Below are 22,731 nucleotides of genomic sequence, written 5' to 3'. Positions count from 1 at the left end.
ACATCACACACACACAAACATCAATTTCGCTGGTCATCAGCACACGTATGTTTAATTTTATAATCCACACAGAGATTGATGCATGAATTTCCATATTGAGCAAAGAGGATGGGCTTTGTTGACATTTACAGTGACCTGTACACACAGTGACAGCATATCCACCTGCTTTATATCACCTGAAGCACCACAATGACATCAGATCTTTAATTTACATCAGGCAGCTGCAGGTTGACTAGGGGTCCTCTCAACTGTTTCTATCGACAAATATCTCTTTAAGGTTGAGGTGAACATGCCTTCACCATCTAATCCATCCACTTTGTATTCAGTTAATATTCCTACAAGTGTAATGCATGAAATATAACTAACGGCTACTTGAACTTGTCATGTGTCATTCTCAGCATCTTCAATGTTTTGGGTACATACAATAGAATCGGGGGGGTTGCGGGTTTCGAGCCGTTTTAAGAAGGATTTCGGCTTGGCCGTGTGGTAAAGAAAGAAGAGAAGGAATCTGATGCAGGACAATATAGAAGGAAATAGTGCTTGAAGGGTGAATACACGACAGATAAGAGAGGTTAGTTATGAAGCTGAGTTACAAGGCCCACAATGATATTTCAAATGCCCTGTTGGGGATGATCATAGCATATCGGGTAGATTAAGAACACGCGTGGCATTTAAGTTAGTAGTTGACAAAGTACAAGGGAAAATGCACAGCTTGTACAGTCATGGATTTGAACTTATACGTGAGCGGGGATTTACATTACAGAGTTGAAATGGCCGGAGGGAGATGGGAAGGGGGAACTCACTCGGGTATGTAAGACACCTGCCAGACGATGATGTGGCTCCGCTCCGCTTTGCACAAAGCGGGTTTGACCTGCGTGGTGCCGTCGCTTTCTCCTTCCTCCGTCTCATCATCCTCGCCGTCCCCTGAGGACCACACACCAAAAAAAAAGCATGTTTGAGGAAGCTCTCGACATTGTATTTCATTTCCATCGCATCTTTTACCCTTGGGGCATTATGTTACAAAAAAAAAAAAAAAAAAAAACTAGGGAGCTGCTATTTCCAGCAGATGATTAAAATATGTAAAATTTCATTGTTTAAATTTTGGACTATATAAAACCATTATAACTACAATTTTTGAGATGTATAGTTTTCATATTTTACTCATATTTTTAAAGCGCTCATCGCCATACACAGTAGATTGTGTCTACATAAAGAAACAGCAATTTTAGTGCCAACAGAAGAGTTGAGGCCTCTTAATAAAAAGTTCATTTTCTGTCCAGCTAATACTGCCCCCAGGTGGCCAACTGATGCACAAGAAAGTGCAGCATTATGACTATTTACAAAAACTACATCTTTTAAATTGTATTTATGTTAAATCTACATGTTTTAACCAAGCACGATATAAGAGAGTACAAAAACATTTTTTTTTATTATTTTTCATGGGGGAGGAGATAGGAACAGATTCGTGGCATTTCCTTTCATTTTTGGGGCACCTTTTTTTTTTGCTTGGTGATTGCTCACCTATGCGAAAGTCGATGTAACCCTCGCCACCGCTCAGCACCAGCACATTTTGAACACTCTGGGCCTCCGTCTCCGGAGGGGCTGTGGAGCCCGGACCCTCGGACGGGCTGTCCAGCACACTGCCATTCAGCGTGGCCAGAACGTTGCCTTTTGCAAACAAAAGGTGGAAAAAGTCAATAGCATCTCAGCTTGATGCAACTCAAAGTATTTTACACAAAACAAGCAAAGACGAGATCATTCTGCAATTTGAAATCAAACAATGAAATCTTCTCGCTGATGTATATCCTATTTTGCGGCATTCACTTCTGGTGGGGATTTTGTAAACTCACAATCGTAAACCTAATAACGGCATTCTGTAAAATGATTACCAGGGACGGTGACGAAGAATTTGACAGCATCGCGATGTCCGTGGAAACAAAGCTGCGCTTGTGCCATGGAGCAGTAGGGAATGAAGCTCCCGTTGCTTTTCTCTGAGCCGTCGTCGCCATACACGTGGATCACGCCCCCGGAAGATGTCGGAGATACCTTATTGGCTGAAAGGACCACAAAAAAAGTCAACGCGGTCATTTCGTGAAATACACGAGCGGTACGGACGCTGAAAAAGTTGAAATAAAAAAAAAACACCAGGAATTGCAAATTAGAGTGAGGGGTTTCCGCAGAGTTTCCGCATGCAGCGAGATGTAAGCCGCACAAACATACCACGGAAGTCTTCAACAAAGTGTGGCAAAGATGAACAGCATGCAAAGCAACCAGCAACCAAGGGAGTGTCATGAAGTTCTCGTGTCAATCAAACAAAAGACATTTAAGACAATCGCAACTTTAGCATTGTTGGACCTGAGCGCTAACATGCGATAATATGCAACATGGTCAATGCTGGCATGCTGTGTTACAGCCAATAGCATTGACCTTTGCTACTTTTTTTTAGTTAGCATGTTAGAAAGCTAATGCCATTTTTAATTAATTATTATTATAAACAATGGGCATCTTCCTGAACAAAAAAAAAAAGTTACACAAGGACCCTGCAGTTACACTTTTAATTAAAAGTTAGGGATACTGGATTTGGAGGTGGAATTTCCGGATGAACCTAAAGTGCACTAGAACCTCAAAAGATGATTTTGATTTGTCCGTTTCTCAAAGCTCACCTCTAAACTTTCTACTGCTTGGGTGGCCAAATCCGGTCCTTGAAAGCTATGATCCAGCCTGTTTTGGATGTTTCCCTCAAACCGTTAGCTCATAAGCACTTAGCAGAATCCTTAGAACGACCCTGATTTGAATCGGGTGTGTTGGTTGGAGGGAAACATCCAAAACAGGCCGGATTGTGGTTCTCCGGGACTGAGCTTTGCCACTGGGGTTCTAGTGCCTCTGAGGCTCATCTTTTTCATTTATCCCAAACTTTTTTTTGCGAGCACTGCATGTGATTTCGTTTTTTTTCTTTTCTAAAGGGACACAAAGGCAGGTGAAGAAGAGGGCCAATAGCGGGAGGAAGGAGCACTCCCACTTACCCCTCAAACCCAGGAGTTGTCCCCGGTGAAGGACCACCGCTACAAAGAGGAGGAGGAGGAGGAGGAAGAGGAAGAAGGAGAGAACAGGAGAAAGTAGAGTAACTAGTAGAAAAAATAGGGCCCAGACTGTCAGAAGGAGAGGAACTAATTAAAAAAAAAAAACCCTAACTAGTCATTTAAACGCTCAAGTTATAACAAGTTATCTGAAGGAACCTGGAATTTGAAAGACAGCCCCAAATGAGCGGAATAAGGATCTAAAGGATGATGCTGCAATGTAAACACATTAAACTCACAACACGCATGACAAAACAAAGATCGTGAGCCCCGCCCCCCCAAAATGTAAACAACTGCTTACTATTTGTTCCCAGTGAATCCCTACGCCATATCTGACACAAACACACACCACAGCGCTGTGCGACTGGCACTCACTCTCTGTTAGTGGGATGGAGATAATCACTCCATTTCCAGTCCCCACCCACAAGCGATTTCCACCAATCAGGAGAGCTGTGATGCGCACGAACGAGAAGCCCAGCTTGCCGGTGCCTGCGAATCACAAGTTTGTGATCGGTTGAAATGAGTCACACATTTACAAGCCCTCAATTTGATAGGACCCATCCATCCATCCAAAAGTCATCCTCTGACCGAGCATCTTGCTGACGTAGGGCTCGATGTCCACATCCTGTAGGTGTTGGTGCGTGTGGGCGTGGTAGAGACGCAGCGTGGAGTCCAGCCGGATGGACACCCACACGCCGTCGCCAATCCAAGCCAGCTGCCGCACCTGGCTCTCCCTGCGAGGGTGGGCGTCGAAGGACTTCTGTCGGAGGAGGAGGCGGCGGGAAGGTGAGCGCGGCCGCGCGCAGGACGGCCAAAGAGGGAGAAGACGAGACTGGCCTCGATCTGCATGCTTTTGGGCTGAATGACGTGGATCTTGTTCTTGTAGCCGCACCAGACTTTATCGTGCACAACGGCCATGCAGCGGATGGAATGGTGAGGTCGGCCCAGGTCCATGAGGTGGTAGTTGGATAAGTCCCATTGACCGTCTGGATGAAGACGACAAACTTAATAGCGATCAAATTAGCGGTCAAATTCAAAAGTTCCCCACGTCAAATGAAAAAAGGAAACTTTTATCATAATCCCAGAAAACAACCAAGACAAAATTCGGCCTCCTAACATACGCATGAGCCTTACCCTCTGATCTGTGGAATATGGCGAGGGTCCCGTCAGCGAGGGCCACTAGCACGCGTCCCTTTACGTGCCTGCCGTTAAGAGAAAAGACAGCTTTAGGGAAATTCAAGCTCACGCGGCCAAAAACACGACAGAGACGTCCTCAAAACGCCAAAGTAGAAAATGTGTAGATGTGGTTCTTACACTAAGCTGAGCACCGAATCTTTGAGTTTGATGGAGTGAAGACAGTGTTTCCAGTTGCCAACCGCTGAATGGACGTAAAGCCTGGAGGGCGACAGAGGAGTCATGCAAACTCATATTTTCTTTTTTTTTTTCAGAAACGTAAAGTCATAATGGGCCGCGTAAATTGTTCTGATGGGCCAGATCTGGCCCCCGAGCCTTGCGTTTGACACCCGTGGTGCATAATAGGATGACACGTGCAGACTTACCAGCCGTTCTGGGCCCCGAGCCACATGGTGGGCGCCATGCTAGTGTAATTTTTGGCTTCTTCGCCAGCATCTTCTGCCTCCGGAGGTACTGACGTTTCTTCTTTGGACTGAGCGGCAACCCTGCGTGGACACAGAGGGAGCATGCACAACTCCGGCTTTTCCCGACCTTCTCCGCTCGGTCACAATTTGATCCCACCTGTCGGAGGCGTCCGCGGGACGTGGCGGCGGATCGGTGAAGACGTGCTCCATGAACGGCCCCGACGGCGCGGACCCGACCTCCGCGTGACTGGATGTTGACTCTGGAACTTCGGTGGCCTCTGTGGCCTCCTCGGCAGATTGGGCAGGGATAATCTTGTTGCTTGCGGGGGGGGCAACGGGGGCTAGAAGGCAACATTGGAATTAACGTGACAAAATCGACCTTGTCTCACTTCTCTCCGGTTAACACAAAGATGAAATTGTAAATGGGATGCGCCCACCTTGTCCTTTGTCCATGATGGGAGTGTCAGTGCGTGAGGAGCAGTTGCTACGGGCAACACTGCAGTTAGTGGCGCAACCCACTAGCGTGATACCAGCCAACATACCCTCCACGCTCCCGCCGTCTTGGCCTCCCCCTGCACTACCATCACCTGGATCCAGCACAATCTCACCGGCTGGATAGTCACTCTCACTAGCCGCTGGATAGACGCACAAAAAACACGTTTAAAGGGGAAATCGAGTCAACGGGCGACGTGATGAAAATCACGGCCGGGTAGTCGGCCTCGACGTCTGCGCGTGCTATGAGTCAAAGGATTTTGAAACAGAAGTGTCCGCGATTCAATAACGAACGGCCTTCGGCGAGTGGTTTCACGTTGGCGTCGGGAGACGGCAGAGAGAACGAGCTGATGGACGTGGACACAGACGTTACGGAACGACACAAAGAGCCCGACCCCGGGATGGATATCACGCCAATATTTATTCTACGTCTTGATCTTCTTCAACTACTTTTGATTTTTTAGTAGCGACTTTCTCTACCATTCTATTTTTGCTTTGTTTTGATATTTTACTAGTTTTGCAGCTTTTTTAGTCTTTTCGTTGACTATTTTTTCAAGGAAAATGTCCTTTTTGATGTGAATAACTTTCTAATTTATTCCACTTAGTACTGTTTTCTTTCTTTTCTTTTCATTTAAAACATGTTTTTTCATTCATTACTTTTGATACTTTCAATTCAAAATGTATTTTTTTTTATCTTTTTAATTGGCACTTTTTATTTATTTCTTTTTTTTGGTACTGCCACTTTTCTTTTAACATGAATTACAAGTTTACACATGATATATTGTTTTAATTGATACTTTTCATTAGAATGTAATTTTCTATTTTAATCACATTTCATTTATTACTCTTTGTACTGTTTTTAATAGTTTACATTAAAATATACTTTTATTTTTTTAATATCAATTGAAATGTTTACTTTTTATTTTTTAAATAATTTTTCTTCAAATGGGATTTAAGTAATTAACATTTCAAATATGATTTTTTTTAATCCATTTGACCATTTTTGTACCATTTTTATTTTTATATTTTTTCATTTAAAATGTACAGTCCATTTGATTGCTTATTCAAAGGCTATTTTCACCACTTTTCATGTTATTATCCTTTATATTGGCTATTTCGGCTGTATTACTTTTTCAATTAAATGGTACTTGCCACTATTAAGTTTTCAATCTTTATCTTTTTTTGATGGATTTTTTTGTTTGTTTGTTTGTTTTTTTGCAGATTGGAGCAGAATTTAGATGAATATTGACTTGATATGTATAATCCATCCACCCATTTTCTTTAGCCGCTTAATCTCACTAGGGTCGCTGGCTTGCTGGTGCCTAGCCCAGCCGTTTTGGGGCAGTAGGCGGGGTACATCTTGGACTGATGTGTTAAAACGATTTATGACGGCGGGCGGTCGTATCCTCACCCGGCACACTGGAGATGCAGAGGACGTGAGCATTACAAACGTTGAACTGATCCACCAGCGAGCCCGGCTGGTTGGCGTCGATGATCACCACCTTGCTGGCGGAATGCGTGCTGGTGAGGATCCAAACGCGGCTACTCATGGTGTCGCTTTCCTGCAGCTCTTTGGACTGGACGAGGAGAGCAGACGAGTGGTAAGTAGAGGTACTGATTCTACTCTGGCACTTAAGTAAAATGATGTTAAACACCACATTAGAAATTCATCTTTTAAGATGAGTAAAAGTGCAAGTGAAATTTTGGACCATATGCAGTTGCAACGTCAGATATTTACGCAGAAAGATGGTGTACTGTATGGATGTTTTACTGTCATGCAGAGCATTAACTCTTTCAGTGCCATGGACGAGAATTTCCGTCATGTAAAATGCTGAAGTTGCATGCCAGTGACAAGAATTTTTATCAACGAGGCCAACAAACTGTTATTTTGCCATCAAAACCACGTTTTTACTGTTTTTATTCATCTTTTATCAAAGGGAAGTACTGTAGAGATGTTTCAGATGCTACAAAAAATGTGTTAAAGGCACTGTTGTGCAACAAACACATCTTTTCACAAAAAAACCCAAATTTTCTCCTTTTTGTCCAAAATAGCTCGGTGTCTCTCAAATGACCTATTTTCAAACACTGATTACTAAAGAACAGGATAAGGTAGACTCTCACTTTTTTTTCTAGGTAAAGAATGGAATGCAATCTTTCATAAGGTACCATCACAGTCATGCGATACTTTATTCTGTCGGCCTTGAAATATGCGTCAAAATGCTTGAAATCGACGGGCACACTAGTGCGTGCCTTTTCAGATAATGCTTGGCACTGAAAAAGTTAACAGGCAGCACTTTCTCATGTGTAACCAATGACAAAAACAACAGCCAAAAGAAAACAGATCTCGTGCCGTGCAGGGACCAGAAATCTCTTCTGATCTCGCGAGATCTCGTCGTACGAGTTCTCATCGCATCCCTATCAGATACAGTACCTAAATAAAAAAACTGAAAGTTTTTGTTGTTGCTCACCTTCCTCTTCTCGGGGGAGTTGTGGTTGCTCGTCTTGCTCCCTTCAATGTCCTCTGCTTGCAGAGGGTCGCTTCCAGCGGAGATTGCTTTAAGTGCTTCAGATTCCTGGCTGCTGGCTCTCCATCCTGTCAGGTCCACTCCGGCGGCACACCACAGCTGAATGCAAGATTAAAACCAGTGAAGCTGAAATATCGAAGTGGAACATATTCCATCTTTCTCCTTGAATTAGTTCAAAACACACACACAGATTGACAATTGGAAATGAGTTACTCAAAAAAGTCAAGATAGCCGCACATCACTATGAGCAGATTGCGGTGCGAAAAGGACGTGAGAATCAAAGTGCGGCGGTTACATTTGATCTAGCTCGAGGTAATTAAGACACAAGAGAAAATCGCACCTTTCTGTTGGGGTCTTTTTCCACCAGAGGCCGACAGTAAACGGGGACGGGAACGTTCTTCATGCGGTTGTCCTCTTTCTCGCCGGTGGCCTAAAAAAGCAAAAAAAAGGGACGCAGTACGAGCAAAGTATTTAATAGCCGTCGTCAAGACAATCCTTGAATTCCAAAGACATCCACTTTTATATTTTTGTAACACCATCAGTCTTTCTCTACGTTTGTATCCGGTCGTTCAAATTTTGACATCCCGAGAACAGACGCCGAACATGTGACCATGAGACACACAGCGAGTCTGAGAAACGCCATCGTTGACACGCCTCTTTCCGTTGCGCTCCTGTTATACGGGTCCATACAGGACACTCAAGCTGGGACGCTGCTGCCGTCACTTGCCTGTTGTCTTTTCAGCTGGCTGTCCTGAGCGCTGTCCGTCTGACCACCAGTCTGTGGGAGAGCAGAATTAGACCCCCCTGCCTACCGACGCACTCTGACCTCTGACCCAGGCGAAGCGTATCATTCATTTTACAACATGACACCACTTTCTGACCAAAAATGGAAAATAAACCTGTCTTTTTACGCAAAGTTTTTTTTTCCCCTGTGGTGGCTACATAGCGGCCATCTTGCTGGTGACCGGCCGGCGACGCGGCACAGAAGGGACTCCGGGACCCGGTGAGTCGGGCTGAGATGTACCTGTTTGAACCGCGGCGGCACACTCCAGCCGCAGGCCTGCATGATCCCGTCGTCGCGACGCATGTGCTCGCGAACCTGCCGGTACTGCTCCCGCCGCTGCTCTCGGCGGGCCAGCAGTGCCGAGTCACTAAGGAGAGACGCGACACCGTTACTGGCCAGTCTGGAAGCGACGGCCAGGCGGTAGGAGCGAGGAGAGAGAAAGCCAAGCGTTAGCGGGCAGCCGGCGGCCAGCCACAGACGCAAAGAAATTGTTTGCCTCGCCTTCTTTGTAGAAGTAATCCCCCGCTATATCACTACTCACCTTCATGTTTGTTCGTTTGTTTTGTTTTTAAATACATTGACATAGATTCGCGTTTCTAATTTCTGTGAGGGGTGCTGAGCCATTGACATCAGATTTTTTTCTATCTTCTAATTGGAGAAACAATTTGTTACAACCCACTTCAACGAGCAAAATGCGTCTAAATTTAATAAGCGGCATCTGTGTGAGTATCACGTACTTTCTTAACTTTTTTTGTCATGTTATTTGAAAGATATTCTCAACTGCGCCTTGCATATCACAGCTGCAGTTATATTGCACATGTGTAAAATATTGTTTTTTCTATTATTGTGACGTGATAATGGTGGTATTAAGCCTCGGCTGAAAATGAAAGTGCCTAACTATTTATACATTCACTGCTCGTCCCTGAACTGACTTGTGGATAGCGAAAATCATCATAATTGACAGTTAATAAATAAATTGGGGAAAAAGCATTTCAAATAACAAAAAACTAGGAACATTCCAACACTAAGAAAAATGGCAGTGTTGGTCTACTGTATTTTAGGTTTATACTGTATAAAAAAACAATATTGCTTGTTCCATTATATCCTATAACATTCTTGACAAATGTTATGCCTCGTATTGTATAATGTTCAGATGCATTGCATATGTATTGAGTAAGTTTAAAAGCTGTATAAAAAAATGTTTTCACTGGGCTCTATTTTGTAATGCAGATTACTCTTCTAGAACATATGAAATAATAAATGAGGGATCACTGTAAATGGATTTTTTTTTCTTTGCAGTGCATGAGGAGATTGAAACTAGCAAAAAGCGAGCAAAGCGGCGAGGCATTGACATGGCGAGGGCACCGGCCAGAGCGCATGCTCACTCTTCTGGGAAGAACTCCAAGGTGCGGTTCGAGGTGGAGATTTGACACATGGTGTGGCTGCGGCGCTGTGGGAAGCCCGCCGGCGAGGGCGACTTGTAGTGAATGTTGACGCTATAGTACGGACGTTTGACAGGCGGAGGACTGGATGATGAGCTGAAGAGGCGGGCAAAACTGGAGGCATACAGGGTTATTGTAAGGTTATTCCATTTTGGGCGGCGGAACATTGGAAAGTAAAAATATATCGTAAGCAGAAACCTACAACTGCCAGATTGTTGACTTTTTTTTCTCTTGGATTGCAGGACTCTCGCGGGAAGCCCTGCAGGACCAAATACAGTCTACGTTAACATTAGGTGAAAATGCAATGGAACCTCGGAAGTTGCCTAATCTAATGCAGGTTTGTTTGTATTGTAAAAAAATAAAAAGAACATTTTAACCTACATACCTAATCATCTCTGTCCACCGCACCGCCTCCTGCAGCTCCATGAGCCTCTCCTTGTACTGGTTCCTCTCCATAAGCACCCTTGCCATCTCCACTCGAGTAAATCGGCGCCTTTGGGTCATGGTCATATCGCCATCTTGTATGGGTGATGAAAACTGGGCAAAAAAGTGCAGTTGTTTGGCTCGTGAAGAAAACGTTTTCATACACTACACAGCTGTTTCGTTGTCTCACGAGGCGCTTTATATTCTCGGATTTGTGAGTAATTCTTAGGTATTCTTCCGTTTGATATTCCGCTGCCAAATGGAAAGCGTAGTGAGAAATCAGGACAACTCACATCATCGTTTCCTTCATCCTTGGAGTCTCGAGATGCTCCAAGAGCCTCTGCTCTTAACCTGCAGCCCAAAAACCACAAAGTTTCGAAACTACGTGTTAACTACCCGTGCTTGATAACTAAGCAAAAAACAAAATGAATAATCGATTTCTTCCATGAAGACAATGGCTCATTTTTAAATGTCTATCGGCGTCCTTTCCTAATCATATTCCTTCTTAAAACTCATATTAGTTCACAATCGTTTTCACCTTCGTAGTTCTTCTTCTAGTTCCTTGACTCTGGCATCCACTTTGTTCTTGGACTGCCTAACAGCCTCCAGCTCCTCCCGGAGCACCTCGTGTTCGCTGGACAGCTCGTCCACTTTGGCAATGAGATCATCTTTAACAATATTGAGAGCATTTCTGAAAAGGAGAAAGGAGACGAACGTCATAAGTTGAAACGGGAACATTCTTGTCTTCCTGGTTGAAGCACTTGCACACACAAAAATGCAGACAAGCGTATTAACTTTACCTAAGAAATTGTATTACTGAATACATCCATAAATTGTAACGAACTCCCCCCATAATGCCGACGGACGTACATGGGGGCGAATCTATGTTTCTTACTTGGTCTCTAGGAGCTGTTTGTTTTCCGTCAGCAGGTTCTCCACCTCCTTGCCCATTCCTGAAACACACGCTTGTTATTCATCACACAACCACATATATTTGTTTGCTAAAATGTTAATCATATCCAGTCTTTTCGGAAGAACCTACACAAAGTACACGTCATGCAAATTAAAGCAGAATTAAGAAGAATAAATCAGTCTGTTTATTTAGTGTCCTTGTGGAGAGTTTCACTAAAGTGGGGCTGCACCACTGCATGTTTAACAAGCAAGCTGCCGGAATCCACCAAGTGCCGTTGTTGCTGGCAGAAGAAAACAATGAATTGCAGATGGCAAAGTGTGTAAAAGAAAAAAAAAATAAAGCCACAAGTATCGCATCTGAGGTTTAGGTCAAGTAAAAACCATATATAGCGAGCAAATATGAACAGAAGCAAAGCGCCTTACCGAAAAAATCATCTCGGACTGAAGGCAAAAGGACAGAAATAGAGAAGAAGGAAAGACGATGGAAAGAGAAGGAAAAAGGAGGTAAAAGATGAACAGAGAAGATGCTGTTAAGCGTTGAGAAAATTTAGATCAGAAAAGTACATCAAACACGCACTTAATTGCTACACTTAATGATTATCAGGTCATTCTGATTTTCTGTAAGAAGTATAATTTAATAGATACTCAATGAAAGATCGGGCAACTGCAGAGCAGAAAAAAATGAGTGACAGCAAAATGGAAGAACGGTTCCAGTACACACCTGAGAACTCGCCTATGGGTGTCACCAGCCGAAGCACAAAAAGGAACAAAAGGGAAAAAAAAGTAGGAGGTTAACAGAATAGAAACGCTTCATTCAATGACCACATTTCCAAACAATTTCAAACATTTAAGGGGTTGTTTTGAGATTAATATTATGAAATGAATCTCGCAAAAAAAAATCATATCCAGTGTGAGTGCTGTTGACAAATTTTAGAGAGACGTTAATTGTTACTTGCTAAAAATTGAAGTTGCGAAGTTTTGAAATCAGAAGCCAGTAAAAAGTGTTGAAATGGGCGATTGTTAACAAAAAAAATGCCAATTGTTTTCTAAAAAAAAAAAAAAGTATTGAAGTTTTGAAGACATCTTGTAAAGTTGGTATTTTTAGTCATAATCGTCGTCATAATTAGGATTACGCAGGCTACATAAAATGATGAAGCGGGCCTTGAGTTTGAAACCTGTGAGCTAAATCTATTGCTCGTTGCTTTTGCAACAATAGCCCAAAAAGCGTCTAAATCTAGCAGGAAAACGCTTTTGCAAAACGTCAATTTTACAATTTAGCTATTTATTTAACCGTCTATTTTTGAAAAACACTAATTTAGCAAACTAATTCAATTCATTACCCAGTCCTACATGAGACTAATGCGCACTTAATGCTCATGATAAGCTACTTTCTTTTCCACGTTCTTTTGGGGGATTTGTTGTCTTTGCTGAAGACAAACGAAAACAATCGAAAAGAGATAACTGAATGAAGCGGTGTGGATTACAAAAGCTGCCAATCTGAGGATTCCAGGAATACTGCAGTGACGCATGAGCTGCTGATCTTTAGCCGCAGAGCGTATATCAGCCTCAGCCATGCTACGTCAAATGCATTCATTCACACATGCCCGCCTCTGCTCTTGTGGCTCTACTCGGAACAGTCACGATAGCATGAGAGCATTCAAGTCGTCATGTCAACAAAGTGTAAAGGATTCTACACAGATTTGGTGATTTTCTTACCAAGAAGCTCTGCCCCAGCATCTACGTCACCAATGATGTCCGACTTGGCATCTTTGATCTCATGGTACAAAGAATCCGTATTGATACCGAAGGCCTCGTTCACAATTCCCTGGGAAGGACTGCAAAAGCAACACAAAGCACAGATTTAACATATATAGACATATGTATGTGTTCTATATTGCTCGTTTTCCGCATCAAATCGTTTGATTGGTTATAAAAAGTTTGGTTACGTAAAAGCAAGCGATGACAGTGCGACAGTGAGCTGACATGCATCACAGAAAACGTCTTCAAGCTGTCTTGCTATGATGACATCTGCACGTACATAATTCTATATTTGAGCTCAAGACTGCAAGTGGAAAGCTTATGGTTCTATTTGAGAACTGATGTAGTTCCTCTGTGCCTATAGGAACTATGTACACATATTGCCTTAGTTACACTGAAAACGGTGTCGTCATATTTGCGATACAATTATTAACAATGTCAAAACAAAACAAAAAACGTCAATTTGTTGTTTTAGTTCACCACCTAGTGGCCAAACGGCTGATCCTATATGTGTGTCCTCAGCATGATTATTGGACAAAAAATGTATACAGTAACTCTACATTTTTTTTTTCAATTACAAATGACTAAATTTGTGCTTTATATTTTACACTACGTCTTGCAAAAGTATATGATACTTTGAGAATATGTTTGAAATGAGCGTGAAATTTCTTGGAACAGAAATTCCACTTTTTTTCTAGAGGTTTTGCAGGTTTTTTTTCAGTATAGCTCAATTAAATAGTTTATCCTTAATTGTTGCAAAATAGCGCCTGTTAAAGCATTGCTACAACCATGTGTACACTGGGATGGCCTAATGACTGAATTATATCTCAAATTTAATTGAAAAAAAGACTTTTGGGAGACCATGCATAAATTTTACGGTATGTGGCGTGCAAGCAATGTAGCTAGTAAAGCAAAACCTGTTTCCTCCTCCATACACTCGAGGATCCACACACATGTCCAACTCAGGGGTAGAATCAATGATCTCCTGAAACTCTGACCACTCATCGCTGCTTCCCATACCTGCCACAAAGAACATTTCAACTTCTCAAAGCAACAGCTGAGAGTGGGGGAAGATAGTTCCCGTTGGCATCAGAGACCTTACCGATGCTCACGTTCCTGGTTTCCTGAGAAACCTGGACTTCCATGTTACGACTGAGCCGCTTGGCGCTTTTCCTGCCCCGGCTGCCGGTCCGCATCACATCAAAGTCAGAGGGAGGGAGGAAGCCCTCGTTGATGGGTGTGACAGTGGCAGAAGGGACGGAGGAGGTGGGCGTGTTGGACTTGCTTCCGGTGCTGCTGGGGGTGGCCGCAACAGAGTCGGACTCCGATCCGTCCTCCTTTTGCGCGGGTGAGATGGACAAGAGACAAGTACACACAGAATGAGCATCGCAGATGGAATACAGCTAAAATATCTAATTGAAGCCATTTTATCTCAACAACTGCAGTTTTAATAGATATTATTAACTCATTCAATCCCAGACATATTTTTGAGTTATTTAACATTCCAGATATTCGATCCATATATATATACATTCAAAAGTATAGGCCTCAAAACTAAAACACACACACAAGCCAGAAGCTCCATGATCACAAAGAAGTGATCACAAGGTGAAAAGGAAAGCCATCAAAAGGACCCCAGCTTGCTTGAAACACAGAAACATCTTGAATCGTATTTTGGATCCAAAGCAAAATGTTATGATTGCATCAAGAGTGATACAAGCAGGCTTGGTGCGCGGTCCTTGGAGGTGTGGCTTTCCGGATGGTCAGCGCTAAGGCTGGCCACGCCCCGCAACCACTCCCCGGGCGGCAGTTACCAGAGGTGGGAGTAAGTCACTTATGTGTTTCAAGTCTTAACTTTTGAGCACATTTTTGTGGCTCGAAATCAAGCATGTTGAGTCAAATTATTACTTGGGGTAAGTCAGTCATGAATCAAGCCATCTGCCAAGGCGGATAAGCCAGAGTCTTTCGTACGTTTTAGCCAAGCAGGTTCCGAGTTCTAAAAGCGGCAAGTCGAGTTTGACTCGAGTCAAGCCGTGTGACTCGAGTCCCCCACCTCTGGCACTCGTGGTTGTGGAGGGAAAAGAGATGGCCGCTGTCTGTCCCACCTGATAGGCCGAACCGAGGGTGGACTGGCCGAGCTCGCTGACCTGCCAGATGTCTTTCCCGGGCATCATCCTAGCCCCCCCGTGACCCCCACGTACCATGCCCTCGCCGCTGGGGTACAGGCTCAACGAAGGCGGTCGCTCTGCTTTGCTGTCACGCACACAGACAAAGACCTCATGTTAGTTGTCCATTCCGAAGATTTCAAACAGAAGACCTTTCATGTTATTATTCTCAAGATGACTGAGGCCTAGCAAGGGGACTCGAGTCTTTAAAAGGAGCCATTTAGCTCCACTATCCACCCTGACACCCCTTTCAAAAAGATCACATCATCTTAGCATATTAGTATCATTGTAAGTGCATTTTTAGCTCTGGAGCAAGCGGCCAAAAAAGATTTAAAAAACGGAGGGACAGAGTGGAGAGGGAAGGGAAAAAGGAACAGAGGCGGTGGACGTGATAGCTTTTCTCAAGACCGTTTCAGACGCAGCGTACACACGTATGCTATGCCAGTGAGTGTAAATTCTTCTGCATGTTTATATTGACTTAATCCAAAGAGGAGAAGCTATCAAATGCTTATTTATGAAACCATATCTTAAATCAAATGGCCCATCACTTAAAAGTCTGACATGCATTGTAATGTTGCACAAATCCCTGTGTATATTTTACGAGTAAAACAAAACAAAACAAATTTCAAGTGTTGTATAAAAGACAAACCTATTCAAAGAACCATAAACAAGAATTTTCCCCCTCCCTTGTGAAATTCTTAGTTTTTTTTTATTTGACATGAATGCATAACCATGAGACCAAGGAGGCAGGAGGAAAATGCAGATGGAAGGACACACACGCAATGAGTAAATGGAGGAACGTGATGAACCCGAGAACATCGTTGTAAATGTTATTGCAACAAGACTGTTACTTGCTACAAGCAAAAATTTACAAAATTTGTTTTTACTTTTGGCCATCGTGTCCTTTAAGCAACATGCTTAGCATTTAACAAGGGGGAATCCAGAAGATCAAGTCCAAGCGGTCGGATTTAGGGGTTGGGAGGAAAGGTGGGAAGTTGCATGTTGGATTTACCTTTTCCTCCATGTGTGACGGTGACTGTGCACACAGCAGCACAGAGAGCAAGCCAGCAAGACACACAGGACACACAGTCTCAGATTAGCAAGAGACACAAGATCGGAAAATGAGAAGACAGGTGAAAGCACACTCTGAAATGTCACGTTCACACTTGTTCGCTCAGCTATTATCTTTTCAAAGCGAAGCCTATTTTATATTTGTCTCGGGCATTTCCTAAATGTAATGGATGTCCGCCCTATCCTTTGTGACATAACTACCAAAAAACACACCGCAGTTCAATTCTTCTGCATGTTGGAAGGATTAGGATTTATTCCACAATCTGTGCTTGAGGAGTTTGTTTTGTATGTAGCGGACAGGAGGCGATTAATCTGCGTTTCTGCAACAGAAACGGCACCGGATTGTCTCATGCTCAAAAGTGTCGGCGGCTCGTTCGCTAGCGACCCCAAGCGGGCAAGTTATTATCATAATAATTACGATTATTATTTGATATCGACCAGCACGTAACGCCTGCGTGATGGAACCTGACGCACAAATGGCAGCAGCAATGCAGTGAGGAAATGAAGGGCCCAAGAAATATCCAATGAAACATGGAAGGTTACGCCGTGCGTGATTGGGGGTCAAAGTTACACATGAAATCATTACAAACACACAATGTAAAGTACACGCTCACAAAAACGCGTATACGACTCACGTTCGTCCACTGCCATCCGATTGGCCGCTTCCTGTCTGCTGCAATTTGGAGCGCTCGATATGCTCGACGTATGTTTGGATCATCTTTAGGAATGGAGCATGAAATCAAAGAAGTGCAGAGAAAAAAGTTAACGGTAAAAAAAACAAAAAAAACACTCTTAGGTGATTAGCGTGAAGAAAAACATACTTTGACATGCAAATAGTGAGAAAACACTTCAACGATTCTCATAATTAATAAATATTCATACAAATCTGTGCTTGTCTATTTTATTTTAACATTCTGCACAACATCATATTCTACACTATCATCTTCATATATAGTTTCTTCCACTCCATCTACTCCATAAGATGCTCAGAATGTGAGTGTCATTCTTTATTCATACCTCATTATCACTTCCCTTATTGCCCTATTTCTGTTTTGATTGCCTACTTTATTGTTTACTCTATTGTGTGGAATGTAAGTCTGCTCGGGGAAGTGAACAGAATAAGAATTTCACTGTGTAGTCTTACTATGCATATGACAATCAAACACTTGAATCCTGATTTTTTTTTTTTCAATATTAAACTGCATAAAACACGAGTCAATGCAGGAAAGTGAACATGTTAAGTCCCACTCACAAATTAACTGTATCGTTGTTGCACAATGCCTTAACAAATGTAATGATCTTTATTTATTGGGAGGTAAAAAAAAAAAAAAAAGTTGGGGTAATTTAAAACCCTATTTTTTTTAGCCCTTTAGCTAGGAACCATATTTGATCATTTGAATGTGAGTCAAATGAATCCTGCATTATAAAATGTGGTACCTGACCTATCGTCATGAAATGTCGGGAAGCAAAACGTATTCTTGTAATATGTAACAGTTATTATTTTAATTATAACCATGAGGTTCTATGTCTTTCATTACCTCAGTGTGGCGCTGGTGCAGAGCGTTGTATTCCTTTTTCATGTCAGACTCTCTTTCCTCCAACCGCGCGACTGAAAAAACACCAATCCAAATGTCACAAGGAGTTCATAGTTTTGCTAGAATCGCTTCCCAATTTTTCAAATAGACAAGAGAAAGTATTAAAATGGAACGTTATGGTAACAAGCAAAACACAATCGAAACACAATTTAAGTAAATTCCCCCCAGTTCAAATCGCTTTGTGTTGAGCTTGGAGGTGAACTTTCCAGTCGACTCACTTTGGTCAGCATAATTCTTTGACTTCAGCTCCAGTTGTTTCCCCTGCAGTTCCAAAAACTCCACCTGGACCTGCAGTTCTTTCTTGTCTTCCTCTAACTCATCTTCAAACTCAATAAATTTCTAGAGATGACAAGCAAGAACAAAAGAAGCTTTCAATCAAAACCCTCACAAAGGTATAAATGCCATTTGATGACTATAATCAAATCATTTAATTTATGATCAAATAAAAACAACCTAGTCTGATTAAAATAAAAATGGACAATAGCTCTAATTATTATATTGTGTACAATATATTGCGTACAATATTTAGGAGCGATTAAAAGTAAACGCAGCATTCACTTTATCCAACAGTCCTTCTATTAAATTTTACTGCCTAAAGGGGAAGTCAAGTCAAAAACGTTCTCTCCGATAATCTGTTCTATGCGGCTCCTCTAGTATAAAAACAATATTCTGAATAATATTGAGTTTGAGGAATAATAATTAAGCAGCAAAACCCATCTGTTTTTAGCCATATGGGAGGAATTTCAATCTCGCAGTTAGTGTCAACTGCAAATGACATTCAGTTGCTATGGTAATGACCAATCATGGCTCATCTTGCAAATGTCACATGACCAAACTCAGAAAATGTGTTGTTACCTGTGCACTGAGCAACTTCAATGTCATTTCATCACTTAGCAGCAAGTGGCAAAATGGCCGCCCCTTGAGACCGATAAAAACTGGTGGATTTTGCTCATTCAATTTCCACACTGCAATATGAATCAGAATGCACATAGAACCAAATATCAAAGAAAAAAAAACACTTTTGACTCCTTGACTTTGACATATTCACGATGAAACGTGAATAACGCTTCTGCAAAGGTAACGTCAAGGAGGAAACAGTTAGTTGTCCTTTTTAGCGTTACCTTGAGTCTATTAACCTTGTAATCTGAGAGGCCCTTTGCTGCTTTTCCTTCCAGTGCCAGCCATTGTTTTTTTTCAGACCCCTTTTTCATATACATTCTTTTGCGAAATTCTATGAAGCGTGTGGCTTTCAAATCTCGTTTTGCTGCGTTCTCTCCGCTTTTGTTGCTCTGTTTCTACTCCTCGCAAGCACAAATCAGGTTACAGTGCCAGAGCCCTCTTTATGGTATTGATTTCCCATGATCATGTCCTGCCCTCCCCCATTTAGGCCCTTTGATTATCACTTCCTCTCTTTTTGTCTTGTACTCGAATGCCTCCAGCAAAGCGCCGTGGGTTCGTGGGGATTGTAGTCCTCAAATGTCACGCAAACAGGTTGTTAATCTTAGGGGTGTCAGATTAACAGATTCATTGCGATAAATTAATTCGTCTTTGGTGGAGTGACATACATTATTTGTAAAAAGGAGCTCGCTTACCACGGGAGCGTCTCAGGTTTAGCTTACCGCATCAATGCAAAGCACACAGCTTGGACTACAACCACAGCAAATGAGAGCAACAAAAAGATGCCAATCTAGCAAGCAGTGGCAAAACTCTTTGCAAAACAAACTTCAAGAGCACCATGCATTCAAGCGATTGGGTGACGATTAGGATGGACGGTGTTACAGTTTGATGTAGTTTTCTATTTATTTGGTGATTGACAAAAGAAAACTTGGAACTAGTCTCAAATACGGGAAAAACTAAATGGCTATAACTGGCTATTTTAACTAAATATAACAATGATTTAATCTTTTGTTTGCATGCCAGGGTAAGACAACACAAAATCAGATAACTATTATGCTAACCACCCCTTCCAAAACAATTTTCCTATCAAAATGAAAGACCTCCATTTTGCCAACATGAAAATAACGATCACGCCTTCAGATGCTCCTCCTAAAGTCGTCACCGGGAGAAACAGATGATGCGACGTGTCGTTAGGGGAGATTATTTTGTTTGACGCACCAGATGGAACAAGACTTCAGCCACAATATGGAAGTTGTGATAGGGCTGACTCACCTCCTCGGCCTGCTTGCGCAGCGCCTTCTCTCTCTCGTACTGTGTGATCAGCTGTTCGTTGTCCTCCTTCAAGAGCTCCAGCTCAACTTCATGTTCCTGGTTCTCCAACAGCACGGCGTCCAGGTTCTCCAGGACGTTCACCACCAGCGGCATGAGCTCCTTCACCACCTCCTCGTCGTAGCTGCGGATCAGCCGCTCGAACTCCCGGTAGATGCTGTTGGCCAGGCCCGATACGCGCTCCGACATGACGGTACACGAGCCATAGTCGTCCTGGAAATAGGGGTGGAATTTTTATTTGATTTGGAAATAGAGCGAAAACAATTCATTGAATGCTAATCGTTTTTTTTTCAATCAAGTGATAATTGTTTTGTTGATATTCGTTTCGAGATTTAATTCAAAATCATCTCTGGAATTTCAGCTATTTATACTGACGTTCACAGCAGAGGGCAATTTTTAGAATCTTTGATCAATCTTTTGGTCATATTTTTGGAAGGCGGAAGGAGGTCAAACGGTCGGATTAAAACCCCTGACATCAGTTTTGCTAAAGGCCTTCCTGTGTGGATTGTTCTCCCACATTCGTTCCCATAAATCCAATTAATGTTTCTAACTTTGAATGTTTCTTTAGATCAGTGTTTCTCAATTATATTTTGCCAAGCCCCCCCACCCCCACCCCCACTCTGTATAGCTCACTATAAACAAGATTATTGTCTGTAGATATTGTATAAGTACACCTAAACCTGTATCCTTTTTTACATTAACAAAAGAAAAATGCAACTTTCAACAACTGTTCATTCATTTTTTACGGCGTTTATATGGGTTACAGCTTAGTCTAAAACTGAAAAAAATAATCAAGTGCATCAAAGTGCCTAATTTTTTTTTTCTTAAATGATGATGATTCATATTTGGGTGTCAAACTCCAGTCCTCAAGGGCCAGCATCCTACACGTTTTCCAGGTTTCTCTTCCCAATACACCTGATTGAAATGATCTCACCAGCAGGGCAGGAGCTTCAAAATTATGCTAATCCTTTGAAACAGGTGTGTTTGACAGAGATGCATTAAAAACACGCAGGATGCCGGCCTTAGAGGGCTGGAGTTGAACACCTCTCACTGAAATGCCCCCCTTTGCAAGCCTACCTGGTAGACCACCTCGTCTATCTGTAGTTCCATCATCTTGCAGGCTGCAGCTGGCTGCGATGAGCCAGATGAGGACTTTCAAAGGCCTTGTCGACCGTCGAGGTGTTTACGGATCAAGTCAACTCAGGAGAAGCGTGTTATTCCGCATAACAACGAAGGGAATATAGTAGTGTGGAAAACACACAGAGGGCCGGCCACTCCTCCCTCCTCCGCCGACGCCAGCTCGTCGTGTCACGGCCGGCCTAGTCGAATCCTTCCGAAGTTCACGATGCGGCAACCTCGGCGATGGAGGAACCGTGTGGCTGTCTCTCCGGGGGATGTGGCTTCTGCGGGGCCATGCCGAAAGGGGAGAGAGATGCCTTCGTCGATAATGCCGCACCTGCCTCTCAGCAGCCGCAGCCATCGTGCCCAGCCATTGCTGGCTGGGGAAATAAATAGATTATTAAATAAATATAATCATAAATAAGGCCATCAACGACGACCGAAGCCACTATAAAGACGCGTGTGCCATTTTGTCTTCTTTGGGGTCGGGAGGTGATGGTGATGTCTCCCAATGGGAGAGGTTCTCGCTACCGTTTAGATGGAGGAGACAGCTGACCCAATGGGGTGACGTCAGAGCTCTTGCGTCAAGTTAGCATAAGGCACCGGATATTTGAGTGAATGCTCCTGTAAAAGTAACAAAAACATACAAATTAAATATACTTGCACTATTTTTAGACCACTTCAACAACAACCACAGTTGCAAAACGTATAAAACTGAAATTTTGCTTTGAATACATACATTTGATTTTACCATCAAATAAACTCAATACATGTTTTTATTCATTTGCAGGTAAACGTGTCTCTTGTGTTACCAGAGAAGGTTTATTTGTTTATTTGTGAGTTTCAGAGTTGTAGCAAAAACCACAACGGATTTAGCACAAATGTCCTTTCCCTTTTTTTCACACAAAGCTATGGAAAGGAAATATCTTGCTTTTCCAAAATTTTGAATTTTCCCTCGTGAAATCCTGATATCTATTAATCATTCAAGCTCCTGACCACTGTTGACTTTACCACTATATGTCATTTTTTGCTAGATTTCTCGTGAACGTCACGTTTTAATTTTGCAAGCTAAAACCGGAAGTCGACTAATATTTCAAAGCACTTGGCATGAAAAGTGCCTGGTGATACTGTATATGAAAATAAATGACGATGCACTCTGAAACTGATGCTTCAGACAAAGACAGCCGTCGATACACAGCTAATAAGGCTCGGTGATAAGTTAAATTGCTACTGTCGGTTCATATAACGAAAATATTTTAAAATGCTATTGTGGTAGTATTTCGATGTTTTAGGAACTAATACTTTAAAACGTTAAGTTCAGAAATTAATACTGTAAAATGTGCTAATGTTAAAAGGGGGGGATGTGGCAGAGAAACTAAGAACATATTGATGCTTGATCTCCTGTTTGATATGGCCAAAATAATACACACAATAAAGGACAGTTTAGCAGGAAAATGTGGAAAAAAAAATTGATGATGGGTACTTGAAGTTCTGTTTAGCTTATCACTGAATGACTTCTTAAACACACACACACACTATTAGCC

At 42.4% G+C, this 22,731-nt stretch overlaps 1 protein-coding gene across 9 annotated transcripts; it reads right to left on the bottom strand.

Annotated features, from left to right (window-relative positions):
- Positions 1-24: 24 nt before the first annotated feature.
- mapk8ip3 (mitogen-activated protein kinase 8 interacting protein 3) lies at positions 25-21,733 on the bottom strand. Of its 9 annotated transcripts, none has more exons than XM_088436316.1 (34): positions 21,146-21,733; positions 20,012-20,281; positions 18,061-18,181; positions 17,786-17,856; positions 16,883-16,965; positions 16,189-16,212; positions 15,117-15,264; positions 14,114-14,348; positions 13,929-14,031; positions 12,970-13,088; positions 11,975-11,986; positions 11,237-11,294; positions 10,880-11,032; positions 10,635-10,692; positions 10,304-10,455; positions 10,121-10,177; positions 9,862-10,032; positions 8,717-8,876; positions 8,420-8,470; positions 8,033-8,122; positions 7,636-7,791; positions 6,579-6,744; positions 5,113-5,310; positions 4,833-5,016; positions 4,637-4,756; positions 4,392-4,472; positions 4,212-4,279; positions 3,915-4,063; positions 3,666-3,837; positions 3,453-3,566; positions 3,024-3,062; positions 1,890-2,054; positions 1,522-1,668; positions 25-924 (listed from the first exon to the last, which is right to left on the bottom strand). In XM_088436316.1, exons 1-34 carry the CDS (start codon positions 21,179-21,181, stop codon positions 800-802), a joined length of 4,056 nt encoding a protein of 1,351 aa, XP_088292442.1. In that variant the 5' UTR covers positions 21,182-21,733; the 3' UTR covers positions 25-799. The 9 variants fall into 9 exon arrangements, with proteins under 9 accessions (XP_088292442.1, XP_088292444.1, XP_088292446.1 ...); XM_088436318.1 differs by having other exon boundaries at positions 8,717-8,843; XM_088436320.1 differs by having other exon boundaries at positions 15,159-15,264.
- Between the last annotated feature and the right edge of the window lie 998 nt (positions 21,734-22,731).

This window comes from Hippichthys cyanospilos, chromosome 16 (genome assembly GCF_059441005.1).
Source record: "Hippichthys cyanospilos isolate Australia breed blue-spotted pipefish chromosome 16, RoL_Hcya_1.0, whole genome shotgun sequence".
Taxonomy (NCBI): Eukaryota; Metazoa; Chordata; class Actinopteri; order Syngnathiformes; family Syngnathidae; genus Hippichthys; species Hippichthys cyanospilos.
This window is presented reverse-complemented; position numbering and strand designations above follow the sequence as displayed.